Here is a 17,577-nt window from a genome sequence, read left to right on the forward strand (position 1 = left end):
ACCAGGTACTTGGTGAAAAGGAGGAATGAAAGAAAGCATATCCCAACAACTGCACTCTCCCATCTCCACTGCAAGAGAAATAATTTACAGTTTAGAGAGAGAGAGAGAGAGAGAGAGATTCAAAATTTGATTTTTAAGGTTTTGAGAAGGCAGACCTCCTTCCTCTGGCTGAAGACTGACTTCATAACAGAGATTATATCAGTTTTGGACGTGAAATGCGTCAAATCAAATACGCCCTTGAGTTGTTGCAGACTAATAATCGTTGCAGTTCCTCCCATAAATCCAATTATTGTTGAATGAGACAAGAAATCGATCAGAATTCCCAACCTGCAAATCAAATCATTCCATTACTTCATAACTACAAGTCAAGATCTTAAAAAAAATAAATTAAAAAATTAATAAATTGAGGGTAGTGATTTGGGCGCATCCCACGGCCACGGCATTGGAAGTGTCATATCATAGTAAAGAAAGGCCATGTGCGCTCAAATCAAAGTCCAAAATTGAAACTTTTTCACTTTCTCTCTCTAAAAATCTGCACCTGGAAACCCCTAAAGCCAACTGAAAAATTCCGGTGAAGAAAGCTGAGGTATAAATCAATCGAAGATACAAAGCAGGATCTTCGGTGGCGGATACTTTATCTCCAAGAGTTGAAGCCAGTAGCAATGAAGCCGCCGCAACTGTCCCCACCGCCAGATCCTTTGAACTACCGAAAATGGCGTAAACCAGAGGAGGCACGAAGCTCGAATCTGCAACAACAACAACAACAAGAAGGAAGATTTTATATATGGATTGATCAGTAATTCCTTGTAGAAGAGAATTATTGGATATTGAAGCTTACAGAGGCCGATGATAGGAGGAATGTTAGCGAGCTTAGCGTAGCTAATGCCTTGAGGGATGGCAAGACTGGCAATGGTGATTCCGGCGAGGAGGTCGTAACGGAAGAGGTGAAATTTGTACTTGGGAAGCCATTGGAAGACAGGGATGAAGTATTCGAACACCTTCTTTGTCCGACCTAGCGGTTCTAGTTCGTTCTTGATTTGCCGGAATGGATCGTCTGGGAAGAGAGTCTCTTTTAGATCAGATTTGAATACGGTGAGAAAGCTTCTTGGGGTTGAGAAGTTCACCTTCTCACCAAAGCCATTCATGGCTAATGCTTGGAGAGAGAGAGAGGGAGTTAGAGAGAGAGAGAGAGAGAGAGAGAGAGAGAGAGTTTATGGAATTGAAGAAGTGCTAATGAGGAAGGGGGTATTTAATAAGGATGGAGTGATGTGTGGTAGTCAAAGTGTCAAAGATGATCAAATACGGAACACATGATTGACACGTGGAAGTAAGATGATTGGGTAGCAACCATGAGAAAAGAGGATCAGTGCTGACATCAGCATCCATATCCCAAAATTGTAGACGAGATGAAGGCTGACGTGGCATTGTCGGAGGAGGAGGAGGAGGAAAGAAAACTGGAATAGAAGGTTCGACCAGAGAAAAAAAAAAGGGAATGGAAGGAAAGGTGAAAATTTTATGATCAGTGATTAATTTCAAATTATTTTATATTTGGTATTTTAGTTATTAAATTTTAATTTATTTGAAAAGAAAAAACTTGAAAAATAGTATGGCTCCTGAACTCAAATACAGGGGAGAATTTGAGATTGGTATTGGATCGATCTTCTCGGCTATGTCATGTTGGTAATAACTGAAATCGATCCCCGGTCGAATTTGAGATTGGGTATTAGTATCAATAGTGGTAAAATTGTATAAATTTTTTTTTTTCCAAATGAAAATAAGGGTAAAATTGATTGATCCAACTTATTTGGAATCAATATTGTACCGATTCAGATCCACTACCCAAGAACTAATATCTTGGGGGACGTGAAATGATTGGATCGCCCCCCAAGAAAAATACTGTTCATGTTTCCACACTTTTCCCCAATGGCTCCCACCCAGCCACCCGCCTTCTGAGGAACCTTTGCTTTATTTTATATCTAAAACTTTGGGGTTGAAAAATGAAATAGAAAATTACATTTAAATAGTATCACTATTAAATATAGTAAAAAATTTAGGTAATTTATACAATCATTTTGGATACAATTATAAAAATTTTCTTTTAAGAGGTTTGAAAAATTTCCTTTCTCTTTCCTTTAATTCTTCTATCAAAGAAAATATATATATATATATATATATTCCTTTAGTAAAACAGGATATGGTATTACATTAGAGGGAATGTAATTAAGTTGAAGTTGCCTTTGCAATTTTATGGCGCAAATTGGCTACTCGGAGCTTTGCAAAGATGTAATCTTCTCCACCCCCGTGGTATGATCTCCTCTCCCTTGCCTTGTGCATATTACTCTCCATCCATTCATTCCCTCTTCACAATCCAACATTTCATTACCCCTCTCTTTCGTATTGTCTTTGAAATCTAATGTTGAGATAACCGCACAAAAAACACTACAATAAAGCATAGCAATGAGCATTGCTGCTCTAAGAAAATAAAGCCACCAACTCCAACATAGAAACAGTTGCACAACCAGTATCTTCAAATCTGGGAGAGCCATGTCGCCAACTTCATCGTGAAAGCAAGCACGACAACAGTGGCCGGTCGAAGTAACAACAGTCATAATAGTGAGCCTAGTTGATCTAAAGCTAAGTTGCAAGCTACAAGATATAATCAGTGGTCAACATCAAATCTGGGAGAACCACAACTCAACCAGAGGCCGACGCAAAGACATCAAGGCATGCCCATTGCCACAGTCAACATGCTACCATTTATTTACTTCTATGGCTCTATTCCTGGGGTAAAGAGCACTGTCTGATATATGCCGATTGCCGACCATTGTAAGCTTCAATCCAAAGATGCTATGAGATCAGTACATACAGACATTGTTGACAAGCACCGTCCATCCCTTCCTCCCCATCGTTTTGACCTATGTTAACTTGGGTTTCTACTAGAAGTTTGAATTTCCAAAAATGCTTGATCCCTCTTTATAGAGAACCTTTATCGCATTAGTGTTTCTTCCCCTTTCAACTCTGCCTCTCGTCATGGGCATAAAGGTCATAGTTTTCATTGATCAATTGCCCAGTGTCGGCTAGAGTTGGAGATGAAAAGGAAGACCGGAGCCTCTCCGGGTCAAATCCATTTTCTTGTCAGTTACGAACTTTAGGTGGCCACTACATAGAGTTAGGGCCAAAAGTAAAGGAAAAAATGCCATTTGCTCTGCGAGCTTCAAAAGTTGATGCAATTTGCTTGGCAGTTAAGGTCCTATGATTACAAAAATAATTGCCATTTGCTTGCCAATTACAAACTTGTGAACTATTTGTTTTCTCCATTATGTTCTATTTGTTGCCATGTCAACCATCATTATTATTACTAAGGATTTTTTTGGATTTACCCACCTCTTAGAGAGGATGGCCTTATCATTGAGATGTAAGATAGTTCGCCAAATTTCACTCCTAGGCTTCTAGCATTGTGTAATTCATGTATGTTATTTGAATTAAATAAAAAAAAATTCACATAAAAAATAAGGATATATTCAATTATTGTTGCCCGACTTCTATTGTTAATTTGATTTATTTTTATTTTTCTAAAATTTCTTTTTAAGTACATATTTTATATTAAAAATTTTATTTTATGTGAATAATATTTTATATTTAAATAAAATTTCATTCTATTTACAAGAAAGGCGGTCTATAAATTTTTCTATTTAGTTATAGAATTTTTGTTTATTTTCATCCGATCTTCTTCGTGTTTATGTTCGAATCCATCAATAAAATCTTTTTTTTTTTTGTTTTTTTGGCTAGTCATAGTTCCATGTTTGATGGTAAGTGCAAAATGCACTTTCTATTTTGATTATTTTGCTTTAATTCCGATCGATCTACACACTATATTCTTCGCGTGTTGCTAACTAAACGTAAGAGTAGCTCCGGCTTAAGTGCGACTAGGATATTACACATTGGATAACCAAGGGATTCATCCATACTATTAGGTAAAGTTTGTAAGACCACGACGATTCTGAAACGGTAATGAATGACAAATAACCCAGCAATGTTTTTTCCCCCCCCGATCAATGGAAGAACTCTGAAATACTTCTCCTTACTTGATCGGTACAGAAATTTGTTTGAATCCTGGACGAACAAATAAATAAATTTAAAGTTGGGTCGAGTGAAAAATGGGATAGAGCTCAAATGGTCTCCAATTATAGAAGAACAAAGTAACGAGCTTTTGTCTTAATTCGAAGTTACCCGATCCTAATTAAGACGTTAAAAATAGATATTAGGCCATGCAGAAAGGGTTCTCCACAGTGGATATCCATTTTTTTATAGATCCTAACTATTCCTCCATTATATTCTTGTTTCTTTCATACCTTCGTTGGTCCTATACCTGTTATGCCCTTGGACTAGATTACAAGGTATTCAAGCATCTATTTTCAACTTAGCACGGCTATAAGCAAATACTATGAAGGTCTATCATGATTCGTTCTCATACGCCATGAGATATCATCTTAGGGTGGAATCCTTTTGTCGACGATGCCCCTAACTTACACTTGTAGTCTCTTGAGGAGGAAACAAATATGTACATCTAAACATTGAGAAATCAAGTATGCATACGTCATTCATATCCGATCCTTTGTAGGAAACCCTGTAATGAAGAACTTGCAAAATGGATCTGTTTATCATAAAGAGATTCGTTGTTCATGACCTTGCTTCACCTTAATTGTTATTTGAACAAAAAGATCACAATAAACTTTTGGTAAAACATTATGTGCCCTCATTTGGAATTACCTCATGCCCTTCCCATCCCACAGCCTCTTATTGGTTGAGCCGCTAGCTCTAGGAAAGCTATCATCTCCATGTGCCTATTTCTCTCCTACCAAAATAGGCACATATATGTTATTTTATAAGAGGGAGGAGAGTGAGATAGACACATGGAGGTATTAGCATACGTTTCGTAGTTGGACATAAAACATTATCCCTATTTAATTTTATGGAAAAAAATGTTTCTATGAGTGAGTGTGGCCGCACTCAGATACATGGAGGGTGCAATGATCGATCCACCCCCATGAAATAGAAAATGGCATCTCTATGAATTCTTCTTCATGCGCTCTCATTGGCCTCACGGACACGTAAGAACTACAACACACTCCTTCATAGAAAACACTACCCTACTTTATGTTATGGTTGAGAAGTCCAAAACGAACCACTTATTATGTTATATAGAGTAACAATACTATTTGATCAATAATTGAACAAATAATTAAGAAGGATGGCTCTGGGATTTTTTTTTTCTACTAATTTTTGTTGACTATTTCCTCATTAAAAAAGGGTAAAGAAGTTGGTATGTACATCAAAGATAATATTATGTCTATTGCTACGTTAATCATTGCTAGAGAGGACAAGATATCCAAGACTATTGATAATAATGTAAAAGCTTTCTTGTTTAATTAAGATTTGTATTTCTATAAAAGGAGGCAGGGGTGGGTCAATAGATTGTTACTTGTCTTGTCCCTTGTATACGGGGGAGCCAATAAGAACGTTTGTGGGAACATCAATATGAAAGGGATCGATATTTGATTCCATAGGTGATGGGGTAATAATTTTATATATGCTTATGTCTTCACGTAGGAGCGAACATCTTTCTTAAAAGAAAAAAAGAAAAAAAGAAAAGAAAAGAAGGATATCTTTAAACACCCTCTCTTTACCATAGGATTTGGGTCCATTCTGGGAGTTTGAATCCTCTCCAATGCCTGAGAAGATTCGGATACACATCCTCCAACGCATTGGGGTGTACTTCTGAATCTTTTCAGCTGCTAGATATTACGCTAGGTGTCCAAAGAGTTGGAGGGGATCCTAATTCCCGTTTTATATATATACATATATTCGATAAACATCATTGTCCATTTCTTAGTTGTGCTTCTTTTTTATTTTTGGGGTAAGTCTTATTTGTGCTTTTGGAACACATTGACTAGAGTCTTTCATAAATTTTGTGAGTATGAACATTTGACCAATTTTTAAACTAGAAGGAAATCTACAAATTAAAACTCCCTTAGTTGACCATGAAATTAAGGTTGATCTCATTAATGGGATTTAACCAAATTTTGACTTGACCCTATGAAGAGCTCAAGTTTGACAAGTAAGACACATAATTGGTGCGTGTAAGTAAGTATTATCAACAGCTTATATGATGTTTTTTATTTTTTGGGTAATTTACAACGCCACCCCCTAGAGAATGCTAGTATTATAGAAAAACCCCCTGTCTTTCACCAAATTAGACTCAGACCTCCAACTGTCAGTCTCTGTTAAATGAAAATTTTAAATGACCGTTATACCCTTCTTATTCACTAAAACTCAAGTTTGAGTAGCTTCTCTTAATTCCTAATTATTCATTAATATAATTCATTGTAAATAAATAATAAAATAAAATTTGCAGATCCAAATAAGATCAAGTCTTGATCAATAAGAAACAAGTGCAATATTTGAGCATTTTTCTTGTAATGAATCCTAATCTTTGTACACTAATGAACACATTTATGTGTGAAATCTAGGGTAGTAAAACATGCATTTTGCATATTTAGAATAGAATTACCTTGGGTTTTACTCTCTTTTTTTAGATTTTATATTTTCAAGGTCTTAAGGACTGTCGGGTGTTATATCTCCAATTTTACACATAAAGAAGTCATTGAGCAAGGTGGACGTGTTCAATTAAAGGTACAGATTCGTTTGGTCAACCGTACAAGTGATTCTTTTTTTCGAGCCAGAAAAAGAATAATAGATCATAACTGAACCGAGATGCAGAACCAGTCCGTCTGCAGTTGTCCCAGGGGTATAAGGAATATTCTAAATGCCAAAAAGGATCGATGGACCACACCCTTAAGTTATTGAAGATTCATTTTTAGTAACAACAACTACGTAGTGTAGTTGGTGAGTTGTGATGTGTAAAATCCTTTCCTTATTAGGAGGTCTCAAATTCGAACCTCTTGGCTGCCATTTTTTAGAAAAATAGGTCAAGGGGGGTTTTTTGCACAAAAAGAGAGTGAAAAATAGAAAAATGGAGAAAAAATAGGAAAAAAAAGCAAAAAAAATCATAAGAGATTCTCTCTCCACACGTTTTCTCTCTTCTCTCTCCTCCACCTCATCAATAAGATAAAAAAAAAATCTTTTTTTTTAGAAGCTAAAAAAAAAATCTTTTTTTTTAGAAGCTAAAATCGTTAGCTTCCCTCCCGCATTCTCTATATAATATAATCAACACAAGGGAAGACCCTAAGAAGAGAAGTATCTCCTTCCCTTGTGTTGATTATATTATATCTTTTTTTTTAGAAGCTAAAATCGTTAGCTTCCCTTCCCCATTCTCTATATAATATAATCAACACAAGGGAAGGAGACACTTCTCTTCTTAGGGTTTTTTTTTCTCTTCTTAGGTTTTTTTTTAGTTGCTTTCTCTCTTTTTTCTCTAGTTTTCTCTTTCTCTAGCTCTAGTTCTAGGTTTTTGCTTTAAACACTTTTGTAAGTTCTTTTTATTCAATTAATGCAAGTACTTTTGTTTTTTATTCATTCTCTTATTTTTATTGTAGACTTGAGCAACCTCGGATCCCTGTCGATAAGCTCAAAAAAAAAAAAAATTCAAAAATCAATCAAAAAAAAAAAAAAAAAAAAAAAAATCAAAAATCAATCAAAAAAAAAATTCCATTCTTGTTTCTTGTCTTATTCTAGTTGTGGGTAGTGTTTTTGTTGCATGAGTGCTGTGTGGGTACATAATAGTACGAATAGGTTAGAAAGAAGAGCTATAACAAGTAGTGACCCTATACATTTAATCTCTTTAGTACCTTTCAATATGAGAGACCAACAACAAATTCCTCCACCTAAATCTCTGGAAGATAGATTCTACCATGCTAGAGCAGTGTTATCAATTCGGCCGAATAATCGCGAATTATTCGGCCGAACCGAATTTTTTCGAATTTTATCAAAAATTCTGACCGAATCCGAATTAAAAATAAAATTCGATAAAATTCATGATTTTTTCAAAAGTGAATATAAAACGCGAATAATTCGGATCGAATCCGAATTATTCGGTCCACTTAAACAGTATTTAAAAAAAAACAAAAAATAAAAAAATAAAAATAAAAAACAATAAAAAAAAACCCAATAAACTTTTTTGACCGAATCCTTAAATTAATCAATCGAATTATTCCGAATAATTCCCGAATCCGAATTTGCTAACTATGTGCTAGAGCAGTCCAACCTTCCTGCATAGTTCTACCACAAGTCTAGGGCAATAATTTTGAGCTCAAATCTCAGTACATCACTATGTTGCCCCACTTTCATGGGCTGCCCTCTGAGGATGCATACCTATTCCTTTGGGAAATTGAGGAGGTTTGTATTCTAATTAAGGTCCAACAGTTGACTGATGATGCTGTAAAATTAAGGGTCATAACTTTTCTGCTTAAGGACCAAGCTAAGAAATGGCTCTATGGTTTGCCTGCCAATTCAATTGCCACATGGGATGGGTTTACTCTAGTATTCTTGAAAAAAATTCTTTCCTCTGCATACTAATAAACTCAGGAGTGACATTCTTTAATTCAGGCAGAAACCTAGTGAGTTGTTCTCTAAATTTATGGAGAGATTTAAGGACCTCTTTCAAGAATGCCCTCACCATGGAATTGATACATGGCAATTTTTTCAAATCATTTATGAGGGTATTGATTATCAGACCAAGTAATTATTAGAGTCTATGTACGCCAAAGTTTTTAAATCTTTTACAGATGAAGATGACGCTTGAAACTTTTTGCTTGAATTGGCTGAGAAAACCAGAAAATGGGAGTCTATTCAAGAAATTGAGAGGACAAATAAGGGTTACCTTGTAGAAGGTGTTGTGACCAAAGAGGCTCAACTTGAGAGTCTTATCAAGGGACTCAAAGCCATAGTAGTCAAAAGATCTGCCCAACTGAACCAAATAAATCATTCTGTGCCTATGTGTAGTTGGTGCCAATCTCCCATGCATGTGATGGAGGAGTGCCCTAATACTTCTCGTGTGAATGGTTTGAATATAGGTCCTAAAAATGTGAATGCCATGTCCCAAAACAGCCCTTATAGTCAGACCTATAATCCAGGATGGAGGAACCATCCTAACTTCTCTTGGAATCAAGCCAATAATCAAGTAGGTCCTGATTTTCAACCCTTAAATCAAGGGCAGTTTGTTCCCCAACAAGCCAATCAAAGGAACATACCCCCCAATCAGCAGAATAATTTTAGGATCCCCACTCAATCAGCTATTCCACCACCTCCTATAAATCAACCTCCAGGATTCATGAGAGGAGGTGGTGATTTGGCTAGGCTTTCTTCTTTAGAGAAAAGTATGGAACTTCTCGTGAGTACTTTCATGATAAGCTAACATAACATGGAGAAGTAAATCTCCCACCTTACTAACGTTTTGCATGAAAGGGAGAAAGGGAAAATGCTTAGTCAACCTGGACCAAATCCTAGGAATGAGAATATGAATCATCAACTAATTCTAAATCATTTGAATTCAATTCAATAGAGTTCACAACAAGAGCCTTCCAACCAATGTAATGTTGTTTATGCTCTTAGGAGTGGCCAAGAGTGCCAATAGAGTGTTCCTAAATCTTTTCCATCTATTACTCCCGTTAACTCTTCTTCTGTTGAGGACATAAGTGTGCATCTTATTCCAGGTTCTTTTGATGAACCTAAAGCAACTAAAGATGATGTGGTTGAGAAAACAAAAAATGATTCTTCTAAAAAAAAGCAAATCCCTAATAGTTATGTTCCCCCTGTCCTCTTTCCTAATCGTTTGGTCAACAAAAAGAAGACTGCTTCCATGGATAAAATTTTAGAAGTTTTCAAGAAGGTAGAAGTGAACATCCCTCTTTTGGATGCAATATCCTAGATCCCCTCTTATGCAAAGATCCTGAAAGATTTGTGTATTCACAAACATATCATTGGTGTGCCCAAAAAAGCGTTCTTGGCAGGTAACACTAGTTCTATAATTACTCAGCCTATAGCAGCCAAGTATAAGGATCCAGGGAGCCCTACCATAGCTTGTGTCATAAACAATACCTACATTAAGCATGCGTTAGTTGACCTTGATGCAAGTGTGAATCTTTTATTTTATCATGTGTATAAGCAATTAGGATTGGAAGAGTTAAGAGCCACTGGAACTACTCTTCAGTTGGCAGATAGATCTGTTAAGATTCTTAAAGGGATGGTTGAGGATGTCTTACTTAAAATTGAAAAATTTTTGTTCCTTGTCGATTTCATTATTTTAGACACCCAACCAATTGCCAACATTCGGGACCAGATTCTAATTATTCTTGGTAGACCGTTCCTTACAACCAACAATACCATAATTAATTTTAGGAACGGTACCATGAAACGTTCTTTTGGCAATATTTCTGTGGATTTTAATGTCTTTAGGTTGGGTAAGCAACCAAATCCCCATGAGAAGGAAGTTCATATGCTCTAAGAAATTCCAGATTCCATTGAGACATTTTGATATTGATTTTGATTTTGAATTTCAAGAATGTATGGAACAATTGGGTTGTTTTGATGATGGAATTATGTCTGAGGTTTAAAGTCTTCAACCACCTATAGAGCCCTTAGGACCCCTTTCCAATTTTATTCCCAAACCTTCTATAGTGGAGCCCCTTAAGCTAGATCGTAAGGAGTTGCCATTTGATTTGAGGTATGCTTTCCTGGGGCTTGACCAGACTCTTCCAGTAATAATTTCTTCATATTTGACTTCTAGCCAAGAAGAGAAATTACTTGAAACGACTGACATCAAAGGAATTAGCCCTTTTATTGTTCAACATCATATTCATCTCATTGAGGGGTCCAAACCTTCAATGGAACCCTAGAGGAGAGCTAACCCAGTGATGAAGGAAGTCATCCAAAAAGAAATTCTAAAGCGAATGGATAATGTGATCATTTATTACATTTTTTATAGGGGCAAACATTTTTGCAATAGATTATTTGAGGCTCTCATGAAGAAATTTGGGATCTCCCATAAGTTGAAGCCCTTCATTGAGTTGTCATGTTCTGCTTTGGAAGAGGTCATGGATCTCCATGAACTTCTTTACATAAATGACTAACTTTACTCAGGTATGACTCACTTGCATTGTCTTTGCTTTTAATTCTTTTCAGGCATTGATGACATTGCATGACTTAAGTGTGGGTGAGGGAAATCAGTTTCTTTTTGTTCTTATTTTTTTTTCCTTCGCTTGTTTTTCTTTTGTTTTTGAGCTCGCTAAGGATGAAATCCCACTTTGGCTTTTGGTTAATGATCATACCATTCAATTGCTTAATATATGAATGTAAGAATTTTTTAGTAAGGTACCCATCTTGAACATATAAAAACCCTGTTAAGAAAAAAGAAATAAGCTTGTGTCTTGAGATGAGACTCTCTTTCGAAAAATAAGAAACCCTTATTTTACAGTGTTGGACTATATGTAAGTCTGTAGGTTCCTTGTACTCTTGATTTGGAGTTCAAATATTCTTTTTAATTTTGCATGTATTGACAAATACACAATTTTAAATGAAGTATGGAAAGTGGCATAAATGAAAAGTAAGAGTTGATTTCCTTAGAACTAGAAGGGCATTGCGCCTCAAGAAGCGTGGTGTCTTAGTTGAAATTCCTAAGGAGGAAACTTCTGAAAGAACTCTAGCATCACTATCTATGTAGGCATATGCAAAAAGCAAAGCTACATAGTAATTTGGGTGTCTGGTATTTGCTCCACCATGTCATTCAGGGCAAAAGTAATGGAGTAGAATAGAGTTTATTAAGCGAAAAAAGGAGAAAAAAATGTGTAAATGTCATCAATGCCTAGGTAATATGTTTGGTAAAAAACACTCTAACGCCTTCATCCTGGTTTTCCTATTACTTCACAAGTAATCTTGCCTTAAGATAAGGACATTTTGGAAGAGACAATGTGCAATACCCCGCTTCTTAAACCCGGACTGATTTTGTGGTTGAACCGGTTTAACCATGTAGGAACCGAGCCAGAGGAAATTAGAGCGGGTTCCTTATGGGCTATGATGGCACGGGTGACCTTAAACACCGGCTGGCCCGACAAGTCCGAGCCAGTGCTAGAAGAGATGGGAGTGCCTAAACCGTGTACGTGCAGCTACCATAAGGCTATGTACGGATAAAACAGGTATTATATCCGTATTTTAAGGTATATACCTATGCTACATCATATGCCTGGGGTGGGGTTCGCGCCGAGGTCCGAACCCGGTCAAAATCCTGAGTCTTGGCTCTCAGGTGGGTAGGACAGGTGGGTGGCAGGTGGGTAGGACAGGTGGGTGCACCCACCTGAGTGACCCATCCAAGAGCACTATTCACTTAATTAGGAATAGTATATAAGGCTTTATGATTTTCTTTTCTTTCCATTTATTACCCTCGTACGTTGGTGAGAAAAGTAAAGAGGAGAGAGAAAAGAAAGGGAAGAAGAAAGGAAGAGAAGGAAGAGGAAGAAAGGGGGGATTTCAGCGGCGCCGAAGCTCGGTCTTCCCATTCCGGTGCCGGGAGAGTGATCTTCAACTCTAGATCTACAGTTGGAGGTAAGAAAAGTTGGGTTTTGTGAACATTCACCATACCCAAGCTTTAAACCCTTGATTCGAGTATGGTTTCTTGAGATCTTGTAAATACCCTTTGAAATGATGAATCTAAGGTTTAATAGATGATTTATGTGTTGATCTTAAAGGATTTGAAGAGATATTGACAAGGTAGAAGAAGCATTGTGAGTTTGAAGTGATTTGAAGGGTTTGAAGTCATTCTTGAGCAAAGAAGGTAAGATGGTTTCCCTCACTTGAATCTAACCTAGATCTAGGTTAGAACCCTCCTATAGGACCTTGAAGGTGTGAAGAATGGGTGGGGAAAAGCCCCATTTGATTCCCCAAAGAATGGAGAAAATGGGAAGAAACAGTGTCTTTTCCGCCAAGACCGGTGGGTACAACCGGTGGGCTCCTACCCGCCTGTGGGTACCCACCTGAGAAGGCAAGGGGGCCTTCGGGCCCAACCGGCGGGTACAACCGGCGGGTAGGTACCGCCGGTCCTAGCAAGGGGTCCCTGGCCCAACCGGCGGGTACAACCGGCGGGTACTACCGGCGGGCCCCTACCCGCCGGTCCCAAACCGGTGGGTAAAACCGGTGGGTAGACAGCCCACCTGTCTGACCCACCCGTGTGGCCCCGAAGGTGATCCTTATGTCCGATCGAACCCAAATCGGACGTGTGACCTTCTTTTGACGTTCTAAACACGATTTTGACATCAGATTTCATTAATTTTGATTCTAAAATGGTGAAGTACTAACCCCGCTCAATTATGTTAGGTTCACCAAATCCTACCCGATTCGCTCCGGATCTCACCCGTACCGAACGGGAATCCTTGTACGCTACAGGTAAGTGGGGAGAGGACGTTTGGCCTTATTTCAAGGCATTGTTTGGCATTCATTTAACTATATCTAATCTAGTCATGTCATCATGAATATGCTATGTAGATTAGTCATTCCTCTCATTGATGTGCATATGTGCTATGTTTACTTTCAAATGCAAATTGAATGAGATGTTTATATGTTGAATGTGGACATCATGGTGCATAATGCATTGATAGACTAGATGCCGTAGTCAGCTTGGAAACGAATGCATTGGTGGCCCGTGGAATGGGACACGGTGGCACTATGCAATCGTACTATTGTCATATAGGAGCATGCGGTATTAGGATTCTCACCATCCCGTGCTACGACCCTTCCCAACAGGGGTTAAGGTGTTGGGTTGCCATTTGGGGGGAAGCAGGGGTCGCGGTTGTCGGACACTGTGGCGGTTAGGCATTACGCCCGGCGAGTCATGTAGGACAGTCGGCAACCCCGGTGGTACATTCAAGAGGGCCAATCGTACTGCTTTTAAATTGCTGGAGTCAGCACCTTTATTTTCAGTCATTTACATTTCTGTTGAGAGCCGGTGGACGGCATTGTCTTTACTTTTCCGAGTACTCACGGTGGGCCTTCTCCGACAGCCCTATGGGCGTATCGCGGGAGGGAGTTCGCGGCTCGTACCCGGAGTATACGCGCACTGTGGTTGTAGTAGCACTAAAACCAAAGACTTAGTAATGTTGCTTAGGTGGATGTGATTTAAAATGTATAGCATGGCATGTAGTGCATATGATGTGTTGTGATGTGTGGACTGCTGTGTGGTCCATCTTTCTACTTACTGAGCTAGTGAGCTCATCCCACGTGTACACCCCCTTTTTAGATGATTTTGCAGGTCATACATCTGAGGAGCATGGGGTGGGTCCCACAGTCGAGTTTCCTGAAGAGGACTGGTGGACCCCTGAGGAGTTTGAGCACGGCGTAGACTGCTTGTGCGAGAGCTGTGCTGCGGGACAGCAGTTCTGAGGCCGAGCTGAGCTCCACCTTGGAGGCCGTGCTGAGCTCCACTTCTGAGGCCGAGCTGAGCTCTTCTATGTGATGCCGAGCTGGGCACAACCCTTGATGCCGAGCTGAGCTCCAGCCTTGATACCGAGCCGAGCTGTGTACTCTGATGGTTTTGATGATTTCCTGTATATACTTGGTATTTGAATCATATTCTTTTGTGTATATATCATGCCTTCGGGCCCAAATGTATATAATTATTGTATCACAATTCGGGTATCAAGTATATGGGATTTATTCACAGGTAAAACTTAGTCTTCCGCTGATCTGATGAACTTATGTTAGTGTGTGTATGCTGTGGTGGAATACAGTATCTGATGATCCTGGCAGGTTTGGGTTAACCGGTGTTAACTCGGTCACCGCTCCGATTCTGTGTGAACGGGGTGTGACAAACGGTGGTATCAGAGCGTGATGCTCTGCTCCACTCACAGCATACCATTAGAATCCCGTAGACTCTATAATAGGAAAATGGGGTTGGGCTAAAGATAAAAGCTTAAAGATTAAAAGTCAAAGAAAGAAAGTATAAAAATGGGGTTATATTGTAAGTTACATTCATGGCATGCGTGGGCTAGATAAAAGCTTAAAGATTAAAAGTCAAAGAAAGAAAGTATAAAATATAAAAATGGGGTTATAAGTTACATTCATGGCATGCGTGAGAGTAGATAAAAGGTAATTAGATTGGAACTATAACCTATAAAGTACTATTTTGACGAAATTTCGGCAGCATAACGGCGTAAAATGGGATTTCCAAAAATTTTACACAAATACCTGATAAACCACAGATAATAAATATAACAAAGATCACAGATGGCACAATACATCACACAAAATCACACAAGCACTCCACATATGAAATCACCACAAAAATGATCACTACCAAAGATATATTATTCCATAAATGAAACCAGTTACAATACAGATACAAAAATGAGAACAAATAAATAAATATACAATGTCTACAAAAAGGAGAAAACGGGTAAACAGCTAGTGTGGGCGAGCCAAGCCCTCACTGGTCGTCGTCATCGTCGTCGATGATCACCACGTTCGCCGGAGGCCTGGAGTTGACGTCGAGGCGGTGATCGTAATAATCGAACCTCGCGTTCACCAGCCGTACCTCCCTCCGTAGCCGGCCAAAATCTGCTGAGATAGCGTTGGCCGTGGTGTCCAAGTCCTGACCCAGCCTAAGGAAGGAATCCTCCAAGGTGGTCTGCCTCTCCATAAGGCGTTCCTCCCTGGAGACAATCTCGTCCAGCCGCCTCAGTATCTGAACCTGGCCATCCTGCAAGGCCCGCATGGAGGACGTCATGCCCTCAAAGTCGTAGGCACCACTCCCAGGTGGTGGGGCTGTAGCTCTAGAAGAACTAGGACCAGGACCTCTCGACTCCTGAGGCGCCTCCTCAGGGATGCTGCCACCCATCAGATCCTCCTCCTCGTCCTGAGGAACGTAGTCCTCATCCTCCTCACTGGACTCCTCTCCCATGGGGACATCCTCCATCGGGGCAGCCCTCCTACCCCTACCTCTCTGAGCTCCTGATCTAGGAGGTGAATCCATGAGGGTCTGGAGACCCATCCTCAGGAGGTTTCTCCGGTCGAACCTATCAGCCGGAGTCTTCCCCTCCTCACCGCTCAGATCCACCCCGAAGAACTCGAAGATCCTAGTGAGGATCCTGCCGTAAGGGAATCCTCCATCCTCTGGGTGGGAAGTATGGTGCTCCATCGTCCTGAGAATAATGTAGGGGAGGCACAAGTGCTCGCCGCCTCCCTCTGCGGCCGTGAAAATGCAAAATGATGAAAGCCGCCATGAAACCCACCTGGTTCCGATGACCTCCTCTGGGAAGCAGGTTGAACTGGATCAACCGGGCGAATAGACGAACCTCAGGGTAGAAGGATGTCTCGGACTCTGGGCGACTGCTGCTGCCGCAGATGGTCTCGTAGATGAAGTCCGGTGTCGCCAGGCTCATGAACGGTCCCTGAGGCCTACCCCTGGGGGGACTGTAGTATCGGTGTCCCGCCGTCGATATACCCAAGATACTGGCCAAGGTGCCTACTGTCAGCTGGATGTCCACTCCCTTCACCAAGCTGCTGATGGTGAACTCCCCGTACGGATACGACACCTCTAGGTTACAATAGAACCGACGGACGAGCTGCTCGTAGCATGGTCGGTCCACATGAAGAATAGAGTCCCAGCCCAATGCTGAGAACCTCTCCTGAAGCCTAGCCTTGTGGAAGTCCTCGACTACCACGGTCTTCTCCATCATCACTGACCCCTTCAGGAAGTTGGGCCAGTTGGCTGCGGCCTCGGCACTGAGGAAGTGCTCCTCATCATAGTCTGAAGGGTCAGACTGGGCAGGTGCGGGTCTCCCTGTGCGAGGAGCTGAAGAGCTGGTCTCCGCACTCTTCCGCTTAGAAGCGGTGGTCTTGCGTCCTAACGCCAGAGGAAGATGGTCCCTTTGCCGGTGCGTGACGACATCCTGGCAATAAGAAAAGAAAGTAGGGATTAGTACAGGAAGGAAAATGACAGCAGCATTAAAAAGGGGAAATCCAAAACCCAATTCATGCAAAACGGGAACGGCAACAATCTAGGAACGATAGGAAACCTATGACATGAAGCACGGTAGTTGACAACGCATAGAAACATGCCAAAACAGTAGAATGACAGCAAAAGCAAAGAGCATAAGTAAGACGAGGGAATTCAAGTCCAATGTGCAAATTCGAACATAATGGAGAATAGCTTGAAACCCTAGGTCTAGAGCAAAATGCCGTAGTAGCGGGATCATGAATGTGCAAGAACGTACCCAAATAGGCTATGGAATTCCAAGAATGCAAGTATGGGATGAAGAACCAAGGAAACCAATACAAAAGAGGGATTTTCATAGAATTACATGGGGATTCCAAGCATAATGGAGGATTCATGAAATCTAAAGCATATCTAGCATAAATCAAATGGAATGCATCACAAAGGAGTCATCAATTGGAGAAAAAGAGTGAGAATTGAAGAAATCCCCAAATTTGGAAACCTAGGGCACAAATTGGGGTTTTCTTCAAATGAAGAGATAAAATCCCTATAAACTACAAATGACCACAGTAGAAGCATCACAATCACATGGTAATACTATTCTATGGTGAAAAATTTGGAAAGACAACCTAAGGTGAAGT

The 17,577-nt window shown here is 39.9% G+C and overlaps 1 protein-coding gene and 1 non-coding gene across 3 annotated transcripts in view; both read right to left on the bottom strand.

Annotated features, from left to right (window-relative positions):
- Nucleotides 1-1,204, bottom strand: part of LOC122070510 (probable sulfate transporter 3.5) — a 5,605-nt gene extending 4,401 nt beyond the window's left edge. For both annotated transcript variants that reach the window (XM_042634675.1, XM_042634674.1), the window contains exons 1-4: nucleotides 839-1,204; nucleotides 539-746; nucleotides 156-327; nucleotides 3-68 (exon numbers count right to left, since the gene is read on the bottom strand). In XM_042634675.1, the coding sequence (XP_042490609.1) occupies nucleotides 3-68; nucleotides 156-327; nucleotides 539-746; nucleotides 839-1,145 (753 nt within the window). In that variant the 5' untranslated portion in view covers nucleotides 1,146-1,204. The remainder of the gene's footprint in view (nucleotides 1-2; nucleotides 69-155; nucleotides 328-538; nucleotides 747-838) is intronic.
- A 7,332-nt stretch (nucleotides 1,205-8,536) lies between these two features.
- On the bottom strand, nucleotides 8,537-8,643 carry LOC122070537. Its single transcript, XR_006137819.1, has one exon. It is a non-coding gene; the product is annotated as a small nucleolar RNA R71 (small nucleolar RNA).
- Between the last annotated feature and the right edge of the window lie 8,934 nt (nucleotides 8,644-17,577).

The sequence above is a fragment of the Macadamia integrifolia genome, unplaced genomic scaffold (genome assembly GCF_013358625.1).
Source record: "Macadamia integrifolia cultivar HAES 741 unplaced genomic scaffold, SCU_Mint_v3 scaffold94, whole genome shotgun sequence".
NCBI classification, from domain to species: domain Eukaryota; kingdom Viridiplantae; phylum Streptophyta; class Magnoliopsida; order Proteales; family Proteaceae; genus Macadamia; species Macadamia integrifolia.